Here is a 22,612-nt window from a genome sequence, read left to right on the forward strand (position 1 = left end):
AAAGCAACCTACTTAACCATTTAGTTGACTCTTAATGCCTTCATTTCCCCTTGTTTGTTATAACAGAACATGTTATTTCTAAACTTTGGTGCTGATCTTGCAAACACATTGACTTAAATGAGATTACTCAAGTAGGTAAAGTCACACATGTGTTTGTGTTGGCAAGATTGGTCTTAGACTACACACTTTGGGAGCAGATATGTCTGTCTGTAAAGTGCCATCCATGAATGTTTTGACCTTGTCAGCATTAAAGACTTCTGGAAATTTTCTGACCATTGCACTAGTAATGGTAGGAGACAGGAGATGCTAATGTAAATCACCTGCTGCTGGCGTTCTTTCCGTTCTGTCTCATCTAACAATGCTCAGAGCAGGTCTAGAAAAAATATTAAAAGCATTGGTGGTACATGGTCACCACCTGTTCTTTCTCTCTATTGCTTGAGCAATAGGGGAGAATTTCCCAAAATCCTCATTGTTGACAAGACTGTATAAAGTTTTTTTTTTTTAAAAAAAAAAACACCTTGTCAGTATTTCTAAAAGTGCATATTACCTCGGTATCTAAGTGTGCCAACCAGATCATACTACTTCTCATTGGAATACAGGAATTAATAAGGGGTCAAGATCAACTGAGTGGCTAAGGCTCCTGGTTTGGTTCACAGAATTGATGGAGTCCTAGTGTATGAGATCACTTAAGCATCTAAAAACGTGAGGGAGAATTCAAAGAACATACATTAGCTAAAGGAAGATACTGTGTTTGGGATGCCTAACTACACACAAACTGCATTGAATACTGATATCTGATTATGCATTTCTATCATTTTCTGGGTTAATATTGAGGGATGGAAGGACAGAAAAAAAAAGCAACAACAGAGAAAAATAAAAGTATTTCTGATCCGGCTCCCTGCTCTGGAAAGAAGAGATGGTGGCTCGGTAATCTGAGCCACCATCTTTCCTTCTGGAACAGGGAGCCAGGTCTGGCGAGTTCTAGCTTTTTTTTTTTTTTTTTTTTTAGGAGTTAAGCATGGACATACACATACATGTGTGTTATCTTCCATTACATTGCCTTACTCAAATATACATTCTTGCATTTACACTTACATTTATGTTAATAATAAATTAGTTTATCTACCTAATGTATCTACCTAATGTATAGGATTTTTGTAACATAATCAATATTTTCACATACTTGAGTTGACCAAAATTTGGGTGAAAATGGGTAAAAACCAAATAATAGCTTTTATAAAACAAGAATCTGGTAAAAATCATTAAAAAAACAAAAATGAAGTGTCAAACCCATGAGGTAAGTAAGATTATCCCCTTTTTATAGAAGAGAAACTGAGGCAGAGAGTTTGTGCTTCACAGTGGTGAGCCCATTAAAAATACCTAGATAGAGGTTTCTCTTTGCCCAAGGTCACACAGTGAATGAGGGTCAAAGCCTGTATTAGAGCTTTGGTACCACTCACTCACTACACAGTGCTCCTCTTTCCTGTCGTGACTAGTATCTCAAAAAGATGCTGTAAAATATTTGTATATAGTCTTTTAGAAGGTAGACTTCTCTCTGCACTGCTTGTAATAATAAATTCTTAAATACCATGTGTACATCAATTACTTTATTTGGCTATCCCACTCTAATTTTAGTGGAGCATTGCATGGCTTTGTGATTAGCCCTTCATAGAGTTTAATGGTGGCTGCAATGCCAGCTATGGTGTTCAGGTACTGATATTTCTGGCAAGTCTGCAAAAATAAATATCCTGTAAAAATTAAGAGTTGTAGATTTGTTATTTAATAACTAGAATTAGGGGATGCGTTCTTTTTTTTTTTAAACAAAAATAGTTCAAGCTGTGGATCTAAACTACTTGACAGTTTCCTTTCCAATTATTTTTTTACACTTGCAAGGAAGGTTGTAGTGTAAATAATGCAGAACTGCTGATCTTTGCTGCTAGGAGTTTTCTGCTCATTTCATCTGGCCACAAAGAAAAGATTTGTTAAAACTCAGTTTTGGCTAGAATTGGCACTAATGTAGATACTAAACCCTCGTTTACGCAGATTTTGTTTGCAGTAGTTGAAGGGAACAGCTGCAGTCTCTTCTGCTGCTTACAGCTACCCAGGCTTCCTCTTTTATACCCTAACTCAGGTATAAAATTATGTATCTGGTGATTCATTTTTTGTCAGTTTGAGGGAAGTTAGTTATCTGCATCATGACACTAGAATTTGTAAGCTGCTACCATCACCCCAGAATAATTTAGTACTGTGCCAAATTGTCACTTCACAAACCAGAAAATGGTGTATAATATTTTTGTTGCTGCAATCTAACTATTCACAACATGTTGAGGTTCATTTATAGCAATGCTGCACTTGAAGTGGAGTTTAAACAGTGTGTAAAGTTTTGTTTACACAGTGTGTAAAGTTGAGTGCATGTCTTTACAGGATAAGGGCCTTTTTTGGTACTTTTAATCAAGGATCTTAGAGTACTTTACAACAGTGGGTAAGTGGCAATTTTCTATTTTATAGCTGTGTAACCAGGTAACAGAAGTTGAGTAACAAGGCATCGCCTCAATTCAGCAAGAGGCAGAGCTCTACTGGAATCTACCTACTGTGCTTTAGTCGAACAGCTTCCCTTTTCTCCAGTAGTAATGTATATCTATATAGCATTAATATATTTAATAACTTCTTAAATTGATGTTCAGCAAAAGTCAGCATTTTCCTCACGTTAAGGGTGTTTATGCCATAAATGGGGTAATGTGATCATTATGTAGTAGGCTGAGCACACATCTACAAACCAGGAACTCCAAGGCTCTAATCTCAGCTCTGATATTGAGCTGTGTTGGCCTTGGGCAACTCATTTTAACTTCTGCATGTGTGTGTTTTCTTTTCCATCTGCAAAAGAGGGATGATGATTGTCTGCCTCACCTCAGAGTGAGGATGAACTAGTTCGTGTTTAAGGAGTTCAGTGCTAAATGACCGTGTTATGTGAAAACACTTACAAATGGGTTCTTGTGTCCATGCTAAGATACTTATTATATGATATTGCTAAACTTCACTAGACCAGTTTAGGTACAATGCAAGGTCACTGTGACTTGTAGCCTCTTTCAGCTACTACATTTTACTTCCGTCTGCATCATATTAGCTGAATCACTTCATGCTATACTTCAGCCACTTTACTGTGCGTTGTTTTGTACTGTACCCTAAAATTCTATCTGTATTTACATTGTTTTACTTTGTTGCTTTACTGTGTACAAGCATTGTCTACATAGTGTAGATTGTCTTTTAAACAATTTGTTGTGTATCCTAGTTACAGTACACTTTTCCTCATTGTGTGTTAATGTCACAATTGATTATTGCAGCGCCTGATGATGTCAGTGTTGTGAAGGAGTAGACAGTATTTCTGTTATAAAACCCAACCTGTAGGATTTTAAAACTTGTCTGTGTTGGAATTTTGGAATTCAGCTTAATCATGAGTAGATGGTTCTCCCCTCTACTCCCCAATCTGGTTTAAATGTTTCTTTTGGAATGCATGTCCTTCAGCTTCTGTACACTGATTTTTTTTTTTTCACTTGACTACTAGGAATGACACATTAATTATTTTATATTCAATTTAAAATGCCTATTATTTACCAGTCATACCAGTTGTTTTTTATTCACTAACTTTGTTAGAATGTAGAGTTGCTTGATTATTAAACTCTGACACCAGCTCCTGACTCTTAAAGTAAAGGCTAAAAAATACAAGGATTGAAAGTGTGTGAGGGTGGTGATTTTGATTCAAGGAGATTTTTCATTCACTTCATCTTCTCTCCAGTTCAGGATTTATGCCTATGAGTCTGAATAACTGCAATTTAACGAGTAAGTGTGAGTTTATCTCAGGAGTGGGATGATGGTGGCTAGTGTTGATCTGTAGCCTACACAATAATGTTTTTCAGTGAATAACTTCTAAATATTTGGCATTTGTTTTTAAATTTGTCACTCCTGTTTGTATTTCAGACATAATGAAACTTACCAACATTGATTTTATATGAACAAGTTTGCTGTGATTAGTAAAATAATGCTAAATCACTTCAGATTTAAATGGAATGAAGTAACTTTGATAAGTACAGTTTTGTAATTTGTTTTGTCAGATAGCAAACACTACATTTCACATATATTAGAAACAAAACATGATTTGATTGCTCAAATTTTTATATAATGTATGATATGCAAAAATCTGTTCTCAAGTACTTAACATTTCTCTAGTGCTTTCCACTCAAAGATCTCATAGTAGTTTACAAACATTAATAGATTAGTCTCACAACCCCACTGTGTCATGAGACTAATCTCCACTTACAGCTAGGGAGACTGAAGCACAATTAGTGAAGTGACTTGCCCTAGGTATCCGTACTAATTTGTAGTTTAACCATTATTAGCACCTTTTTTCAGAGTAACAGCTGTGTTAGTCTGTATCCTCAAAAAGAAAAGGAGTACTTGTGGCACCTTAGCTCACTGTAGCTCACGAAAGCTTATGCTCAAATAAATTGGTTAGTCTCTAAGGTGCCACAAGTACTCCTTTTCTATTAGCACCTTGCCCTCCTTCTGACTCTCAGTTCTTTTCTTTTAAATCCAGAGTCTCTGCAAGAGAGACAATAGTTATTTTTAAACCTGTTACTCCTAAAATGCATTGTGCGTGTGGAAGCTTTGTGTGTTAAAGATATTTCAGTAGTTGTTGGTCAGTTGACCTACAAATATTCAACCAGTCAAATATCAACTTTGCTTACCTCTGTGGAGGAAACAAATCCACCAGAGAGCAGAACGAATTTCCGCTTGCTTGAATTACCCTTGTGGAATATTTTAACAAACTCAATTTATCCTACTGATGTAATCAAACAAACATGTAGGCTTCTTTTTTGTTTTTCTTCTTGGACTCTTGAGGACACACAGATCTGGTCGCTTTTCTTTCGACCATTCTGTGTTGACAGTTTTAGCGCACAGAGTGCTGTACTGCACAAGCCCAGCATATGCATCAAATTGTAAATGTAACATGCTATCTTAATGTGGTCAGCTACTTTTCGGATAGCTGTGTGTGCATGTGTGTAATAAGATCCAGGAATCAATACTCTTACTTTTCTCCAAAATCTTTCATTTTGCAGTATATGGTGATGTCGTCTCAGGTTTCAGTGTGAATGCTCCCAGAGCAATACTCCTTTTAAACTCTCAGCCTGGCCAGAAAGAGAAGTTGTATACTTTCAGATGCGAGCCTGTAATTTAAAATTGAAAACAAAAAACGAGGATTTGATTTAAAAAGATATTTACTTTTGTTTTTAAATTTAAAACAACTATAGTTATTTTTTAAATCACTTGTATATGTTCCATGACTACTTTTGTATAAAATCTTTTACATATGCTCTTTTATTGCACTTTTCATGCATGATCTCAAAGCCACTTCCCTACAAAGCCACATTTTACAGAATGGGAACCTGAAGTACAGAGTTCTGGGACCCTCACACCCTGCAGGGTTCTAGAGCCGGGGCTCCAGCCTGAGCCTGGAAGTCTACACAGCAGTGAAACACCCCCGTGAGCCTGAGTCGGCTGGCACAGGCCAGTGGCTGGTGTTCCTTTGCTGTGTAGACACACCCTTAAGGTCACACAGTGAGCGTTAGCATATATAGGAGTAGAACCTAGGTCTCCTGTTCCTCAGTCCCATGCCTTTTGCATGTGTTTCCTTCCAGTTTAGTATGTCCATATGCTGAGCATACACAAATACATGCTCACTATGTCTTAGTTACATGAGAAAAAATGTAAATATTCCACCTGCTTTTCAGTCATTGTATTGTTTAGTGTCAGTAATCTGCAGATTAGAGCTCCTTAAATGACATAGTAGAATGTAACCATTTTGAAGGAGCTGTAATGGACTCTGATGTTGATAATCCATGGAGTAAAAAAGCCTTTCTCACTTGGAGTAAAGAAGTCTTTCTTTTCACTGTGGTTAGGGTTGCCAACTTTCCAAATGCAGAAAACAGAACAACCTTACCCAGCCCCCTGCCCTGCCCCTTCCTGAAGCCCTGCCCCTACCACACCCCGTTCTCCGAGGCCCCGCCTGGACTCACTCCATTCCCCCCCTTCTGTCGCTCACTCTCCCCCACCCTTGCTCATTTTCACCTGGCTGAGCAAAGGGTTGGGGTGTGGGAGGGGATGAGGGCTCTGGCTGGGGGTGTGAGGGCTCTAGCCTGGGGCTATAAATGTGGGGATCAGGGTGTGGGGGTGGGCTCTGGGCTGGGGTACAGGGGGGATGAGGGCTCTGGCTGGGGGTGGGGCTGTGGGTGTGGGGTGCTGGAGGAAGTTCGGGGTGCAGGCTCTGGGCTGCGCTTACCTCAGGTGGTTTCTGGAAGCGGCCGGCATTTCCCTCCAGCTCCTTCGCGGAGGCGCGTCCAGGCAGCTGTGTGCGCCTCCCCAGCCTGCAGACGTTGCCTGCGGTTCTTAGCCAATGGGAGGTGTGGAACCGGCACTTGAGGAGGGGGGGGCAGCGCGGAGCCCACATGGCTGCACCTCTGTCTAGGAACCAGAGGGAAGTGCCAGCCACTTCCAGGAACCACGCGGAGCCAGGGCAGGCAGGGGAGCCTGCCTTAGCCCTGCTGCACCACTGACCGGACTTGTAACAACCCGGTCATGCTGACCGGAGCTGCCAAGACACCTGTCAACCCTAACTGGTGATGGTTTTTACTGTTTAAAGATATGTGGGGGAGGGGTTTTGAGAGAGAAAATGAAGGCATTCTCTGTTACAGTAATTAGTTAATTTTCCTTTATCACCCTCTTTGCTTTCCCTCAAACTTCACTGGCTTGATTCTGTGTCAAGTTCAAGTTACTTGACCTTTTTCAAGGCTCTCAGTAACTCAGCCATATTTAGTGTGTCTGTCCATATGTCACCTTATCTCCCCTCTTCCTCATTATTCATTTAAATCTTCTGTTGTCATGCCTTCTTTTATGCCATCCCTTACAAAGTCCCATTTCTCTGTGCCAAATACCCTTTCTTTCCTCCTTTGCACATCTAAAGTACTTTTCAGATAGATTGTTAACGTTGAGGGGCAGAGTCCCTGTGGTTTAAGCCTTTTGTAAAAGGGGTGAGTCCCCTTGTCATTCTATGAATAATGCAGCTAGTATTTTCAGTGCGATTTGCTCATGGCTCAGTTTGACTTTGTGTACCCTGGCCCTCTTAATGCCCTTGACTGACTGGCCTGGAAGTATCTCTTAAAATTCAGAGCTTCCAAACCACTCAGTATTTTTTTTTTTAGTCTATATTTATGCTTTTTTTTTCTTCACTTTTAGATGAGTTAGCCCTCAGAAAATAGTGAATTCTTTACCAGTTACACAAGCACATTCTGGCATGACATCTCTTTCCCCTGGTGTTGTATAATCAATGCGTTTGAAATAGTCTGTTCAAAAAATGTGTAAAACTCACTTTTGCTGGTCAAGTTAGGTCAGATCTACACACAAAATTGCACTGATTTACTGAATGTCTTGTGTGTGAACAGGCTTGTTTACATTAGGTCATGGGATGTAAACTGAAATGCCAACTTCCACATATGTTTCAAAAATGTCCTCGTGTATTTACAAGTGTGGTGATCACATGAATATGGAGCCTCAGCACTACAGTGCAGAAGCACTTTATAAATACTTAGATCAGTAACTGGGGGTATCAAATAATTTTTTTCCTCATTTCCACAAATTTTGTCCTAAGGGCTTGCTTTAAACAAACACAAGTTAGCATGGATTGATTTATTTTATTTTTTTTCTCATACACCTATACTGGTTAAAGGTAATGGCATTTTTAGCTGACTGCTTCAAAGGAATAAGCTAGTTAAGCAAATAAAATATTCAAAACAAACAACTGCAGATAGTAAACAAATACACTGGGTGCTAGTTTTTCCAGTGTTCTGCGCAACTTACTCCCCACCCTTCTTCCAGAGATTACACATTAAAATATAGTAATGTGATGATTACTTTTTTCTCACCACAAAAATGCTCCTGTGTTTTATCAAGAGTTGACATGTGTTCTATAAAGTGTAGTTGCTTATGCAGAAATAGTTCATATTCTAAGGTCTATGGTTTAGTATCCTATATGATATCTTGTTTGCATTGCATTTTGTTTCCATCTCACATTTATTGAGGATTGCATGTATAGCACTGTGCAGACTACCCATACAGCTTAGAATATTTTTTTTTCTATTCATACAGTGTCTGTTGTGGAAGACACTGTTGATCTAGCGGTTAGAAAAAGGGGCTTGGAGTCAGGAATATTGGGTTTTGTTCCTGGCTGTGCTGCTGAGTTGCAGGGAGCTTGTGCAAGACACTTAACTTTACAGTGTGCATGTTTTTTCCATCTGTAAAATCCGAAGACTGCACAACTCACATTAGCTGGGTGAAGCTTGTTTATAAAATACTTAGCATTTTTTTTCTATGAGTATGTCAATCTAAATGCAAAGTATTATGGCATCGAGGAAAGCTTGTAGAACAGTTTCCTAATACTTTAATGTTCTATTACGCTGACAAAAATTGTTTACATTTATTAGAATGGATGGTTTCTTACATTCCTTTTCACAGCTCAAACAGGTGAGTCTCAGGTTTATAGGAATGAGATAAAGTGGTTCTGTACTGTAGGCTATAGGCAGCCTTCACACTGATTTCTCTTTTCTGCATAAAGTGATTCATCTCAAAGAATAACTATAGCAGGAAAATGTGATTTATTGGTAAATTCAGTACTTGTAATCCTCCATTTTCTCTCAACAGATTCCTGCTAGAAGTCCTGGCACATAAAGAAGAGTTGTGTTCAGTGGACAATGCTCAGAGACACTATGAAGTCCTGGAGTGACAGCCAGACAGACATTTACAGCAGTGACCAAGAAGAGGAAGAAGAAATGATCTTTGGAGAAAATGAAGATGATTTGGAAGAGATGATGGATTTAAGTGACTTGCCTACTTCACTCTTTGCTTGCAGTGTGCCAGAAGCTGTGTTTGAGGTACAAGAAGAAAAGGTAAGAGTACATAGGGTATAGTGATGTAAATTGGTGCAATTGTAGTTAGAACATATTTTATCTAAATTTTCAGTATTATTACTTATTCTAGCGGGTGAAAAATAACTAGATTTGCTAACGAGTTCAAATTGTCTTTCAGTGCTGCTTGCCAATGAATTCAAATAGCCCGTCTGCATGCTGATCTCCTGCCTTACATTTTATGGTCCAGGGAGAACTCAAATATTTGATTCCAGGACAAGGATCACTGTTAAAAGAATTGTATTTGTTCACAGTATACTTTGTCAGACCCAATGAATAAGAAATAACAATTTGAAAGTGATTTAAAATTTCTAGTCCAAACAAGGCTTCTTTGGACCATTATCTTATTTTTTTTATTCAGTCAGACATGAGGTTATCCTTTGCTTCTAATGGCAATCAGGAAGAATCTTCTATAGCACAGGAGTTCTGTAGACTAACAAAACAAACTATGGCTGAAATGTGAGCGGTTTATGTAATGGAGGAGAGCTTGATCTGTAAGTTCCTTCCAGTTTTCATTCACAAAACTATGAATCCTACTACAGTTCTGTCTAAAATTTTGCATGCTGCCTGGGGGAAGGTGTGGTATCAGCTAGGAAACATTGGTCTGCAAATCAGGGATGCTAGATGGTGTCCTTCCATTTAAATCAGCCTCTTAAAGGCAGTGGCAGCGAACTGCACTCCTAAACTATTAATCGCAACAAACAAAGCTATTGAAACTCTACCAAAGATAATTATACACTGCTAATTGCAATAGATGCAAAACACAATTATAAAGATCATCAAATTAGATTCCACTCTTACCATCCTAGGGTTTCACTTAAACTTGACCATCCTTTCTTCCCTTCTTCCTCCTTTTTTCTTCCCCTTCCTTTATCCTCCCTTCCGTCAATTATTACAAGGAAACTTCTGCCAAAATGCAGGTTTTGCACTGGACTCTGAAGCTGGGCAGACTAAGACTCATTCTCATCCAGCAGGTGTTTTACAATCTAGGACCCCAGCACTGAGAGTGCCTTACTGACAGCTCACCCTAGAGATCCTTGTAGTTTCCATTTCCTGAGGCGAGGGATTTCTGGAGCAACGGCTTGAAATATATGATCTGACTGCAGACAGTAAATGCTGATACTGCAGTCCTTATTCTGTAAGGGAAAGAATGTCAGGCCTATGATTTATAATGCCACTTAAGTATCAATATATTTGATTAGGGCAGCCTTACAAAATTCTGCTCACCTGCTTCCCCATGATAAGTAGGTTTGGATTTTTTTTGCAGAAAAGTAAAATATCATTATTTTTTCTTTTATCGTGACAAACAGCAGGCAAGTAGATTTTGTTTGTGGACAGGTGTATTTTTTGGGACAGTTTTGTGCGAGGCTGGATTAGATATCTTCAAATTCTGATTTAGTAATGCATGTTAAAATTGCTGCCAAAACATACATGTTTATGTCAAACACTCTGTGAAGCACCGGCTTGATTGTTAAGTTTGATTGGGGGGAGGGATAGCTCAGTGGTTTGAGCATTGGCCTGCTAAACCCAGGGTTGTGAGTTCAGTCCTTGAGGGGGCCATTTAGGGACCTGGGGCAAGAATTGGGGATTGGTCCTGCTTCAAGCAGGGGGTTGGACTAGATGACCTCCTGAGGTCCCTTCCAACCCTAACCTTCTATGATGCCAAGTTCTGTGGGTTGAAGATCAATTTTACCTGCGTTTCTTCTGAAAGAAATATTAGAAGAAAGTAAATAATTTCTTTAAACAACCTGTTTCATCGACAATATTTTTTTAAATCTAACACCTCTCTTCCCCGCACCCTCCCACACACATTATTTACCAGTTTAAGTGTTAGTTTCCCTCTACCGTCTTTCCCTTGGAGAGGAGCAATCCTGTAGTTGTATCCCAAATCAGAAATTCATATAGAAACAAATTTGACTTGTCCAATACACTCATTATCCAAAAATGTCAGTGCCCCGAGATATGTGGATAATTGAGTTTTACATCTAATACTTATATATCACTTCATATTTCCAAAACACCAGACAAATATCATAATGCCTCTGAGATATAGGTATATGTAATTATCCCCATTTTTAGAAAGGGAAACTGAGTTACAGAGGGTGAGAGTAGCTCAAAACCACACAGCAGGCCGATCTTAGAGCGGGATTAGAATGTAGATAGATGTTCCTGGATCCCATGACTGGGTGGAACAAGACTATTACTTTTCTCGCTGATACAGTTTGGTGCTGTAACTAATTATTCAAGGCACAATGAAGGCTCTAGCCTTGTGGTAATAATGTATCTTTGTTAGAGCTAATCACACAAAGAATTTTTTTGTGAAAAAAGCCAACTTTTCAGCAAAAAATTGAAAACTGAATAATCTGGCCAAAACCCAAAGTAGTTTGATTTGGAAATACAGCAGAACTCCATTTATCCAATCTAATTGGGACTAGGGCCTGATTGGATCATCAAAAATTTGGGTAATCTGGAGAATGGCTGCAGCACCATCTAGCTGCCACAGGAGAGATCATCTGCTTCTGGACCTGTGTGCACTTGTTGTTCGGTTAATAAGGAAAGCCAGATAATGGAGGGTCAGATAAAGGGGCTTCTACTATACTGGTGTGGTGTTTCATGGGGATTGTAGTTCATGTGCCTTACACTGCCGTTCTCCTCTATCAGCCAGGCTCTCTGGTCAGATTACATCTTCCATGATGCTTCATACTGCCCTCTCTGTGAGGGGAGCCAGTGCATCATCGGCTTTGGTCTAGTGACCATGGTGCATCATGGGAGATTGTCTGGCTGGGAAGCCTGGTCCACATAGGAGAATGGAAACATGAGGCAACCAGAATAAAATGCCTGTGAGATAGCATGGCATCCTGTCCCAACTGAGATATTTTGGTATTCAGCTAAAATATTTTTCGTTTTTGGTCCAAAATTGAAATCTTTTTGTTTTTTACACTTTCTTTTGTTGAAAAATCAAAATTTTCTACAGCAAGAAGACAATTTTAATGAAAAATGTTGTTTAATTGAAAACCCAGTTTGGCATCGAAAAACAATTTTTGTGGACAAAACTTAATCTGCCTTAATCAGCCTTAATCTGTATATATAGTTTTGTTCATTCCACAGCACTTCATAAACATACATGCAGCACCACAGAAATGCTGCCATCTCTGGGATGAAGGGTAACAGCCAGGCAGTGTACATGGCATTGCATAACAGTGGGAGAAGGGAAAACAAGGGGCAAGTTCCTGATCTTATTAAGTGTCTTGGGATTTCTTGTGTCCTCATAGAGCAGACAAGGCCTCTGATGAAAAGACCTACACACAGCAAACAGCATAGAGCTCAATTTATCTGCCCCATAAAGGTAAAGAGCTCATCCATCCCTTCCTAAATTGGAAACTGTTTCCAGGGAATCTCGATATTTCAGCATCTTGCTGTAGGACAACTTAAATAACAAACTTGTGCTGCATATTAGACTCTGGAGTTGGGATTCAGCCTCCTACTCCCAGAAATGGAGGTGGACAGCAGGAGGTCAGTGCAGAGTGCGTGTGTACGGACTCTCTCTGCATGTTCATGACCCCTAGATAGAAACAAGGCTGGTAATCTAGATCTAATTTTAGGCCTACCTGCCTAGAGTGCCCATTTAATAGGTAACCTACAATTCAGTAAGGATGCTCTTGTCAAAGATGCTTCACTAGTGGTTTTGACAGCTCTTTATATATCTAGTAGTAAACTATATTGGCCCATGGGATAAGAGTGCATTTTTTTTAGGCTTTGCAAATCCAAAAGAAAAGCCTCAAGGAATGAGGACTCTTATGCAAAGGTTTACTGGTTACAGTACTCTAGAAATATCAAATCTTAATCATCCCTCTTCTTTTACTGCAGTTCAGATAAAACTGCAGATGGCCTGTGTTTAAGAGTCTTTGAAAGGGAAAGGGTATTCTAATCTTCTGACCTATGTCCTGAATACAAATGATACTAAATATAAAAGTGAAATATTGCTAATATGGCTTTGTGACTTTCAGGCTTTTTCCCTTGTTAACATCTGTCCATAATTTCATAACTGCCCCCCAAATAACTTACTGGTAGCTATCTATCAGTTTTATACGTCTTTCCTGCTTGTTAACAGATCACAGGAAGGCCCTGCCCATGCTGAAAACCATGTCTAAATACAGTTGTTGCTAACAGAATTCTACCATGGCTTCCCTAACCCCAGAGTAGAAATACATTTTTTTTTTTTAAAAAAAGAACCACACTAGCCAAGCCATGCTATAGAGCCACTAGCCTCCATAGCCCAGAATGCAGTTTTATAATACAGTTCTAACACAGTTTTCAGATTGAAAAAAATCCCTGCCTAAACTGGTCATGGAAACAGTGCTAGAATTCTGTTGGCAATAAGTGTTTAAATACATTTCAGATCCTACGGTCTTGGAGGTCTTTTTTCTTCATTACCCTTGATCACAGAGGCCTATATCACGGTCTTCACTGCATTTTTTCCGGTGTTAGGAAAATGTCTTTCAAAAGCAGGTTTCAGAGTAGCAGCCGTGTTAGTTTGTATTCACAAAAAGAAAAGGAGTACTTGTGGCACCTTAGAGACTAACAAATTTATTTGAGCATAAGCTTTCGTGAGCTAGAGCTCATTTTTAAAAACTTTCTTGAAACATTATTGTACCCGATGATTGGGATAAGACTTGGCTTACGGAGACCAGTCCATTTCAAATCACGGAGAGTGAACTTAAAGAATTACAAAAGGAGAAGTTATGCTCAAGGTGGGCTGCTCAGAATATATCAGCAAGATATAAACCCGATTAAACAATTCACAGAACAGAGAGTGTGTATCCCTGCAAAATATACAGGTCGGCCAATTTCCCTTCTCCCAAATAGGAATCTGTAAGATAGCATCAGCAATTTCAGGGAGTAAGGATTTCAATCCCTAGCTCCCCAACATCGCTTCCAGTGGGGAGGGGTAGAGGCAAAAGAGCCCAGCATCCTATAGAACAAATTTGAAACGGTGCCCTGTCAGCGATGGCCAGCATACCATGTTTTTAGAAAATCTAGACATTTTGGCTGCTGACTGCTGCCCTTTTCTCGTTTTGCATTATCCTTTAGATACTGTGGTCGTCCAGGATTTGGTCTTTTCGTTGTGTTGTAGGTGTGTTCTTTGTCCCTTGTTGACAGAACATATTTGTCTTTTAACCATTGCCTCGTGCAGATGCAGTTAGTGTGTTAACTAGCGTACACTGGTTTATGTTCTGTGTGGAACTCATTTTGTATTCTAGTGAAGTCATTTGCAGTTATTCCTCCTGATGCAGTGTACTTTGTTCCCTGCAGATATTGCAGTAGCTACAAGGACCTGTCCAGTGGCTTTCATTGTAGAATACCTACAATCTGATGATTTTTTGTTCACTATAATCCTCATTATCTTATCTTCAGTAGCTGCATGAACCGTTATCCTATGAGTCTGATCAACTCATCTAATTCCAGATTTATTTGCTTTATTCCATAGCATTTTCTGCCTCTGCATGTTAATTTAACACCATCTGAAAATGTAATAACTCATGAAATTGTGCCATTTTCAAAGCCATTTAAATATAAGGTCAACCAGAGTGAGCATGATAGTGAACTAGTTTGTCTCTCTCCAGGCTTTACATTTTTGTTTTACCAATAGCCTCTGCTTCTTATCTCTAAGCCACTTTGCAGTCCAATTTTAATTGCTCTTTTCCAAGTACAATATATCACAGCTATCGACCTTGGAGATCCTTGATGCTAATGCCAGGAGCTCTAGAGCTAAAGGCTCAAAGGGGGGTTAACAAAGAAAATATGTTTCTATTTTTGGCAATGGGTAGCCTCAGGCATCCACACACTAGTACTTCTGTGCCTCACTGACCCTAACAAGGGCGTGTGTAATGGGAGGGTTGTTAGCACCCTGGCACAGAGGCTAACCAAGGAGGTAGCCAATCTGAGAGGCAATCAGAGCCCCTTTTATCCTTTTCTGCTTTAATTTAAAAAAAGAAAAGGAGCTGTAGCTCACGAAAGCTTATGCTCAAATAAATTTGTTAGTCTCTAAGGTGCCACAAGTACTCCTTTTCTTTTTGCAAATACAGACTAACACGGCTGCTACTCTGAAACCTGTTTTAATTTAATTTACCCTTACCATGGTTTAACTCTTTTGGGGGTCTGTTTTAATATTAGTTTTAAACAATTAACTGTTTAAAAAAAAATCTGTACTATAGAAGCTACTGGAAATGGATAGTGCAGATAGACAGGAGATGAAGCATAAATCAGATATGCAAATAACTTTTAAAGCAGCTTACAGATCTGCACTCGAATAGGGGAGAGGACGTTATATAATAAGAGCTGTTGCTCTGTCAGCCTGCTATAATTGTATTCCTGTGGTGCAGGAGAAAGGTGCCAGCTGTTGAGTTTTTCAAATGGCTTATTTTCAGTTGCAGAGCTTTCACTTTTTCTTCTTTTCCCCTGCAGAAAATACCTGGTTCATCAGCCATCAATGTTATATGTAGTATTACCCACATCTTTTCAGTTTAGTGTGAGCATGGGGCTTTTCTTTTAATGTGAGCTAGCTTTTCTGGGGACCTACACAGACCTAACTTCCAGCCCTATATGTTGGCACTAAACTTCTACTAAAGATGACTCAAGTGTGGCCCAAATATATTTATATGAGTCATCAGTGAGCAGAAATACATTGGACTACAGGCTGTCAGGAACAGTATCCCCGATAATGTCATGGCAAACCTGGTGACTGAACTTTGTGACTTTGTCCTCACCCATAACTATTTCACACTTGGGGACAATGTATACGGTCAAGTCAGCGGCACTGCTATGGGTACCTGTGTGGCCCCACGGTATGCCAACATTTTTATGGGTGACTTAGAACAACGCTTCCTTAGCTCTCGTCCTCTAATGCCCCTACTATACTTGCGCTACATTGATGACATCTTCATCATCTGGACCCATGGAAAAGAAGGCCTTGAGGAATTCCACCATGATTTCAACAATTTCCATCCCACCATCAACCTCAGCCTGGACCAGTCCACACAAGAGATCCACTTCCTGAACACTATGGTGCTAATAAGCGATGGTCACATAAACACCACCCTATACAGGAAACCTACTGACCGCTATTCCTACCTACATGCCTCCAGCTTTCACCCTGACCACACCACACGATCCATCGTCTACAGCCAAGCTCTACGATACAACCACATTTGCTCCAACCCCTCAGACAGAGACAAACACCTACAAGATCTCTATCAAGCATTCTTACAACTACAATACCCACCTGGTGAAGTGAAGAAACAGATTGACAGACCCAGAAGAGTACCCAGAAGTCACCTACTACGGGACAGGCCCAACAAAGAAAATGACGCCACTAGCCGTCACCTTCAGCCTCCAACAAAAACCTCTCCAACGCATCATCAAGGATCTACAACCTATCCTGAAGGATGACCCATCACTCTCACAAATCTTGGGAGACAGGCCAGTCCTTGCTTACAGACAGCCCCCCAACCAGAAGCAAATACTCACCAGCAACCACACACCACACAACAGAACCAGTAACCCAGGAACCTATCCTTGCAACAAAGCCCGTTGCCAACTGTGTCCACATATCTATTCAGGGGACACCATCATAGGGCCTAATCACATCAGCCACACTATTAAAGGCTCATTCACCTGCACATCTACCAATGTGATATATGCCATCATGTGCCAGCAATGCCCTTCTGCCATGTCCATTGGTCAGACTGGACAGTCTCTACGTAAAAGAATAAATGGACACAAATCAGACGTCAAGAATTATAACATTCAAAAACCAGTTGGAGAACACTTCAGTCTCTCTGGTCAGTCGATTACAGGCCTAAAAGTTGCAATTCTTCAACAAAAAAACTTCAAAAACAGACTCCAAGGAGAGACTGCTGAATTGGAATTAATTTGCAAACTGGATACAATTAATTTAGGCTTGGATAGAGACTGGGAGTGGATGGGTCATTACACAAAGTAAAACTATTTCCCCATGTTTATTCCCCTCCCCCCCTTCCTCAGGAGTTCTTGTCAACTGCTGGAAATGGCCCACCTTGATTATCACTACAAAAGGTCGTTCCCCCCTCTCCCCCCGCCCCCGCTCTCCTGCTGGTAATAGCTCACCTTAAGTGATCACTCTGGTTACAGTGTGTATGGTAACACCCATTGTTTCATGTTCCCTATGTATATAAATCTCCCCACTGTATTTTCCACTGAATGCATCCGATGAAGTGAGCTGTAGCTCAGGAAAGCCTATGCTCAAATAAATTTGTTAGTCTCTAAGGTGCCACAAGTCCTCCTTTTCTTTTTGAAAATCCATCTCTGTTTGTAAGGACTTCAGTGCCTTCAGCATCGGCTACCTTTCAGAAAGTTAGTAAAACTGTAACATCAGTTAAAAACAAAACTGAAGAGGAAATACTTTCTTAAACAAGCTACCCAAACTGCTACAGTTCTTCCTCCATAGAGCTGACACTATCCCATCATTCCTTCTTTGTGTGGAAAGTATTGAAGACATGCACCACAAGATACTGGCTTTATAATTTGTTTCATACATGTCTCTGATAAGTGTCACTTGTCACCACACTTCTGCTCCAAAAGCATTACCTGGGCACATGAGGTTAATGTATGGAGACATGCTAGCTCTCTAATGACACTTAGATAATTGGCTGCCACATGAAATCATTCTGTAAGGTGTTTGTCACGTGGGCTTTCAGAATGCAACCTTCATTGGCATGTAAATTCACATGGAGCCTTCTTTTGAACTGATATGTTTTAGGATTTGGTTAAATTTTCTCTAAATGTAGTTTGTGAGCAGTACTGATTGACCTGTTAGCAAGCTCATCTGAGTTGATTGATTTTAGCAGATAAGGCATTATTTTAGAACAGGCCAGGATTGTGTGTTAGGTCTATAAATGGAAAACTTATTATGCAGGCTTATTCCTAATGCTTGCAAGAACAGAGCTGCTTTGATATATTATTTGGCTTTTATCTGTTTTATGAAACTCTGCTTTGTCAGCCTCTGGACATAGATTTCAGTAGCTTGATTTAGTTCTTCCTGTATCTTCTTTTAAGGGGTGAATGCACAGCAGACACACACTTACTGAATCACATGGAAAATGTGCTCTGTGTGCACATACTGAAAGTGCATCCAAAAATCAGCTCTTTTGGGGGGGCTTGCGGGGTTATCCTATCCATTCATTTTATTCTTCTAACTTTTCTAGTGAATTTGGTGCTTGCAAAAGGTGCTGGACTGACAGATCTGGAGTCTGATTTCACTCTCTAGCTCCATAATCAGAACAGCATGGACCTGTTTCTCCTATGCCGCCCTCCACACCCAACTTGCCCTCCTGTAGTTCAAGGAAACTTCAAGCTCCATTGGCAAAACTAGTGGAGTTTTCAAGCTGTGCAAGCAGAATAGATCTGGACCAAAACATAATCTTCCCTCTTCCCCCATTCAAGCCCCACTTTGCAATAGTTAAACCTGTAAATAGTGTATATGTATTGCACAAATATTTTTCACATATCACTTTTCGTCTGTAGCTCTCAAAGCTCTTTACAATGGTGGGTAATGATCAGTATTCCCATGTAACTGATGGGGTGGGCACTGAAGCTAATAGAGATGCCATGAATGTGAAACATAGATATTTAACTTCTATTTTTTGAAGTATTTTCAGGTACCAGGCCTGCCTCCTAGTCATCTTACAATTTTTGTGATGTTAATGATATTTTGCTATGTCTTTTTTTTTTTTCCACTGATGCTTTGGTGAAGGCTCGCCCAAACAAAAGGTGAAACTTACTGACTGCAGTGTATGTATAATCAGCTAGGCAGTGAACTATTTTATTTCAGCCTTTTAAAAGGCAAATACATGAAACATACACTTACAGAAAGGGTTGTCAAATGCAGAAGTTAACAAAACCTTTTTCAGGGTTTTTTTTTTTCTCTGCTGTAAGTGGAAGAAATTAATCATTGGAGTTGCATTTAATAATAGAAAGCAGAAGAATTCAGACAGAACTGACTTATGTAGTGTCATAAGAACATATGAATGGCTATACTGGGTCAGATCATTGGTCCATCTAGCCCAGTATCCTGTCTTCCAACAGTGGCCAAAGCCAGGTGTTTCAGAGAGAATGAACAGAACAGGCAATCATTGAGTGATCCATCCCCTGTCATCCACTCCCAGCTTCTGGCAGTCAAGAGGCTAGGGACACCCAGAACATTGGGTTGCCTCCCTGACCATGAACTTATCTAATTCTTTTTCTAACCCTGTTGTAGTTGTGGCCTTCGCAACATCCCTTGGCAATGAGTTCCACAGGTTGACTGTGCTTTCTTTACATGAAGCTGTGGTAAACTTGCTACCTATTAATTTCATTGGGTGACTCCTGATTCATAGGTTATATGAAGAAGTAAATAACACTTGCTAATTCACTTTCTCCACACCGTTCGTGACTTTATAGGCTTCTATCATATCTCCCCCTTAGTCATTTCTTTTCCAATCTGAAAAGTCCTAGTCTTTTTAATCTCTCCTTATATAAAATTAATTCCATACCCTTGCTCATTTTTATTGCTCTTCTATGTATCTTTTCCGATTCTAATGTATCTTTTTGAGAGAGGATGACCAGAACTGCACACAGTATTCAAGGTGTGGGTGTACCAAGGATTTATATAGTGGCATTATGATATTTTCTGTCAATCTACCCCCATGGTGTTTTCCAGTGCTGTAGGTGAAAGACCCACAAAAGTGGAAATATCTTTATGTTGAGCTGTCACTAGATGGCACCATATGAATTAAGATCTATAGGCCTTTGTTTACATGAGTCCAAATTACTATAAAAATGGAGATGGAATTGACAATAAAACAAGGCTTAGAGTTTCAGGTTGGTTAATTTCTCTTACAAGCTTCTAATAGAAGAGATGTCTAATACATTTGCTGGGCAAGTCTGTACTAAACTTTTAAAATCAAGGGGGTGAGTGAACTAGAGAATCTTCAGGTTCTAAGGGAGTAATTTAGTTGAAGAAACTTAACTGGAGGGAAAAAGTCAAAGGAAAATGTATTTTCACTGAATGAAAATCTTCATTTTGTGTCTGAAGAATCTTTTTATTTCACCTTTAGGAAAGATTCGAAGCACTTTTCACAATCTATGATAATCAAGTGACATTTCAGTTGTTTAAAAGCTTTAGAAGAGTAAGGATAAATTTCAGCACCCCAGAGGCAGCAGCGAGAGCACGGATAGAATTGCATGAGACAGACATCAGTGGGAAAAAGCTGAAGCTGTATTTTGCACAGGTACGATGCAATGTGTAGATGCTCTAAATGCATCCTTATTTCCTCTCCATTCTGTATTTACTGATGGATTCTCATTCCTGACAGCATTCTGAAGTTCCCTCTAACCACACACACATGCATCCTTTCTCCAATTCAGTGTGAATCTACACATTAGGGACTCTTTTTCCACCTGCAGATGATACAGCTCCGCAATTGGCTGGAAGGTTCACTCTTGAGTGACAAAGCCCTTCCCTCCTCCCCAAGCTGAATGCACTCCTTTCCTTAAAGTGCAGTCCTGCATCTCCTTTCCACAGACACTGGGTCCATGTACAAATTGTGTTGGATTAGTGGCTCAGCATGTGTTCTATACAATGCCAAGTTCATTGTCAGCATTCAGCAAAGTAACTAGAAACAGTCGGAGGAAATTGAGAGGAAAAAGTAGACTTAGGCTATGTCTACACTACGCACCTGTTAGCGACACAGCTGTGCCGCTACAGCCGTGCCACTAAAAGGCGAGCAATGTAGCCACGGTTTGTCAGCAGCAGAGAGCTCTCCTGCCAACAAAAACTTCCACCCCCAACAAGCGGTAGTAGCTTTGTCTGCTGACAAAGCACTGTTCACACCGGCGCTTTTCGTCGGCAAAGTTTTGTCATTCGGGGGGGGGGGGGGGTTTCCACACCTCTGACTGACAAAAGTTGAGTTGTTCAGGTTCCAGTGTAGACAAAGCCTTAGTATTACGAAAAACTTTGTGACCATGAGAGAAGTCTCCCCGTGGAATAGTCTCCCAAGGAAGTGGTGTAAATTCTGTTGCTTGCAACTTTTAAAGCTAGACTGGATAAAACATTAGAAAGGTGTTATGAAGAACAGTCCTACATTGCAAGAAAACAATATCTTTTCTTTCTCTGTTAGATCCTCTAGTCTAACTTCTGTGATTCTGTTATCATGGTGGCATTGTTTCTTCAGGTCCAGGTGTCCAGTGAAGTAGGAGACAAGTCCTACCTCCTTCCCCCAGAACCTGTCAAACAGTTCCTGATATCGCCTCCTGCATCTCCACCAGTTGGGTGGAAGCAGAGTGAAGATGCAACTCCTGGAATAAACTATGACTTACTCTGTGCTGTTTCCAAACTGGGTCCAGGTAAGAATGTCTTCCTGCTTTTGTTGCTGTTCTGCTTCAGAAATGTCTGTTCAGTAGCTTTCTTCACCTCTCTAGGAGAAGGAATGGAGTATAGACACAGATCTCCTGTTTGTCCCTACATGGTTACTTGTGGGGACAAAATGGTTCTATGCCTTTTCTGCCAATTTCTTAATCGATTGGCGAGAGCTTCAAAGTTTAGCACTCTGCTGGATTGGATGCTCTTGAGCGAGAGCCACATATTTACTTAATTTTGCCAGTGAAATCTCAGTGCATATTTAATTGAATGAGAAACACATGGAAAGGTTCAGTTAGTTGGAGTGATCTATCTTAGCTATTTTCTAGAGTGCCAATCACTGCCATATTTAGATATGGTCACCATGTAATTTAACTGTCAAACCTTTTAATTGACCTTTTCTGGGGACCTTGCCATTTCTTTCCCCTGACAACAGAAACTCCAATTTCTCAGTGCATGGTGTGACATGCTTTGTTACTGACTTGATGTGTTACTTTGGTCAAAAATCCCTTTCTCTCACTAGAACTCCGTTTGTTCATTTGTAAAATGCATAAAGTAGTAACATGACTTACTTCAGGGGGAGGCTTAATGTTTGCAAAGCTCTTTTTAGATCCTCTGAAAGGTGTGGTAGACGTGCATAGTGTAAATGATATTGCTTCAGTTTTTTATGCAAATTAAGACAAATATAGCTATAAACCCTTTAACGATGCACGTAATTTGTTTCCATCTCTCCCTCCAAAATATCAATTAAGTGTTATTAGTGTGCAGAGAGCACAACTTACCAAATATGGTGGCAATGTATTTCAAAACATGTAAGCAGCGCTAGTCAAATCAAGTATGAAAGTGGACTAAACTAAAGATGAAAAGGAATTAAAATGAATCTTTAGGTTTTTAGTACATCATTTACTGTGAATAATAATGGAAACATGTTTTGAAATAAAAATAGTTCAGTGATTATTTTTTTATTTCCTGTGGGATGGTGTTATAGGTTGCAGAGTAACAGCCGTGTTAGTCTGTATTCGCAAAAAGAAAAGGAGTACTTGTGGCACCTTAGAGACTAACCAATTTATTTGAGCATAAGCTTTCGTGAGCTACAGCTCACTTCATTGGATATATATAGGTTATATAGGTTATAGGTTGGTTACTTTGAGTTTAACTGTCGGACCTT

General features: G+C 39.8%; 1 protein-coding gene across 1 annotated transcript in view; it reads left to right on the forward strand.

Annotated features, from left to right (window-relative positions):
- Positions 1-22,612, forward strand: part of RCAN3 (RCAN family member 3) — a 30,136-nt gene that overhangs the window by 1,302 nt on the left and 6,222 nt on the right. The window contains exons 2-4 of the mRNA XM_084609735.1: positions 8,749-8,993; positions 20,144-20,317; positions 21,260-21,431. Coding sequence (XP_084465861.1) covers positions 8,799-8,993; positions 20,144-20,317; positions 21,260-21,431 — 541 coding nt within the window. The 5' untranslated portion in view covers positions 8,749-8,798. The remainder of the gene's footprint in view (positions 1-8,748; positions 8,994-20,143; positions 20,318-21,259; positions 21,432-22,612) is intronic.

This window comes from Lepidochelys olivacea, assembly GCF_965140295.1.
Source record: "Lepidochelys olivacea isolate rLepOli2 genome assembly, chromosome: 19".
Taxonomy (NCBI): Eukaryota; Metazoa; Chordata; order Testudines; family Cheloniidae; genus Lepidochelys; species Lepidochelys olivacea.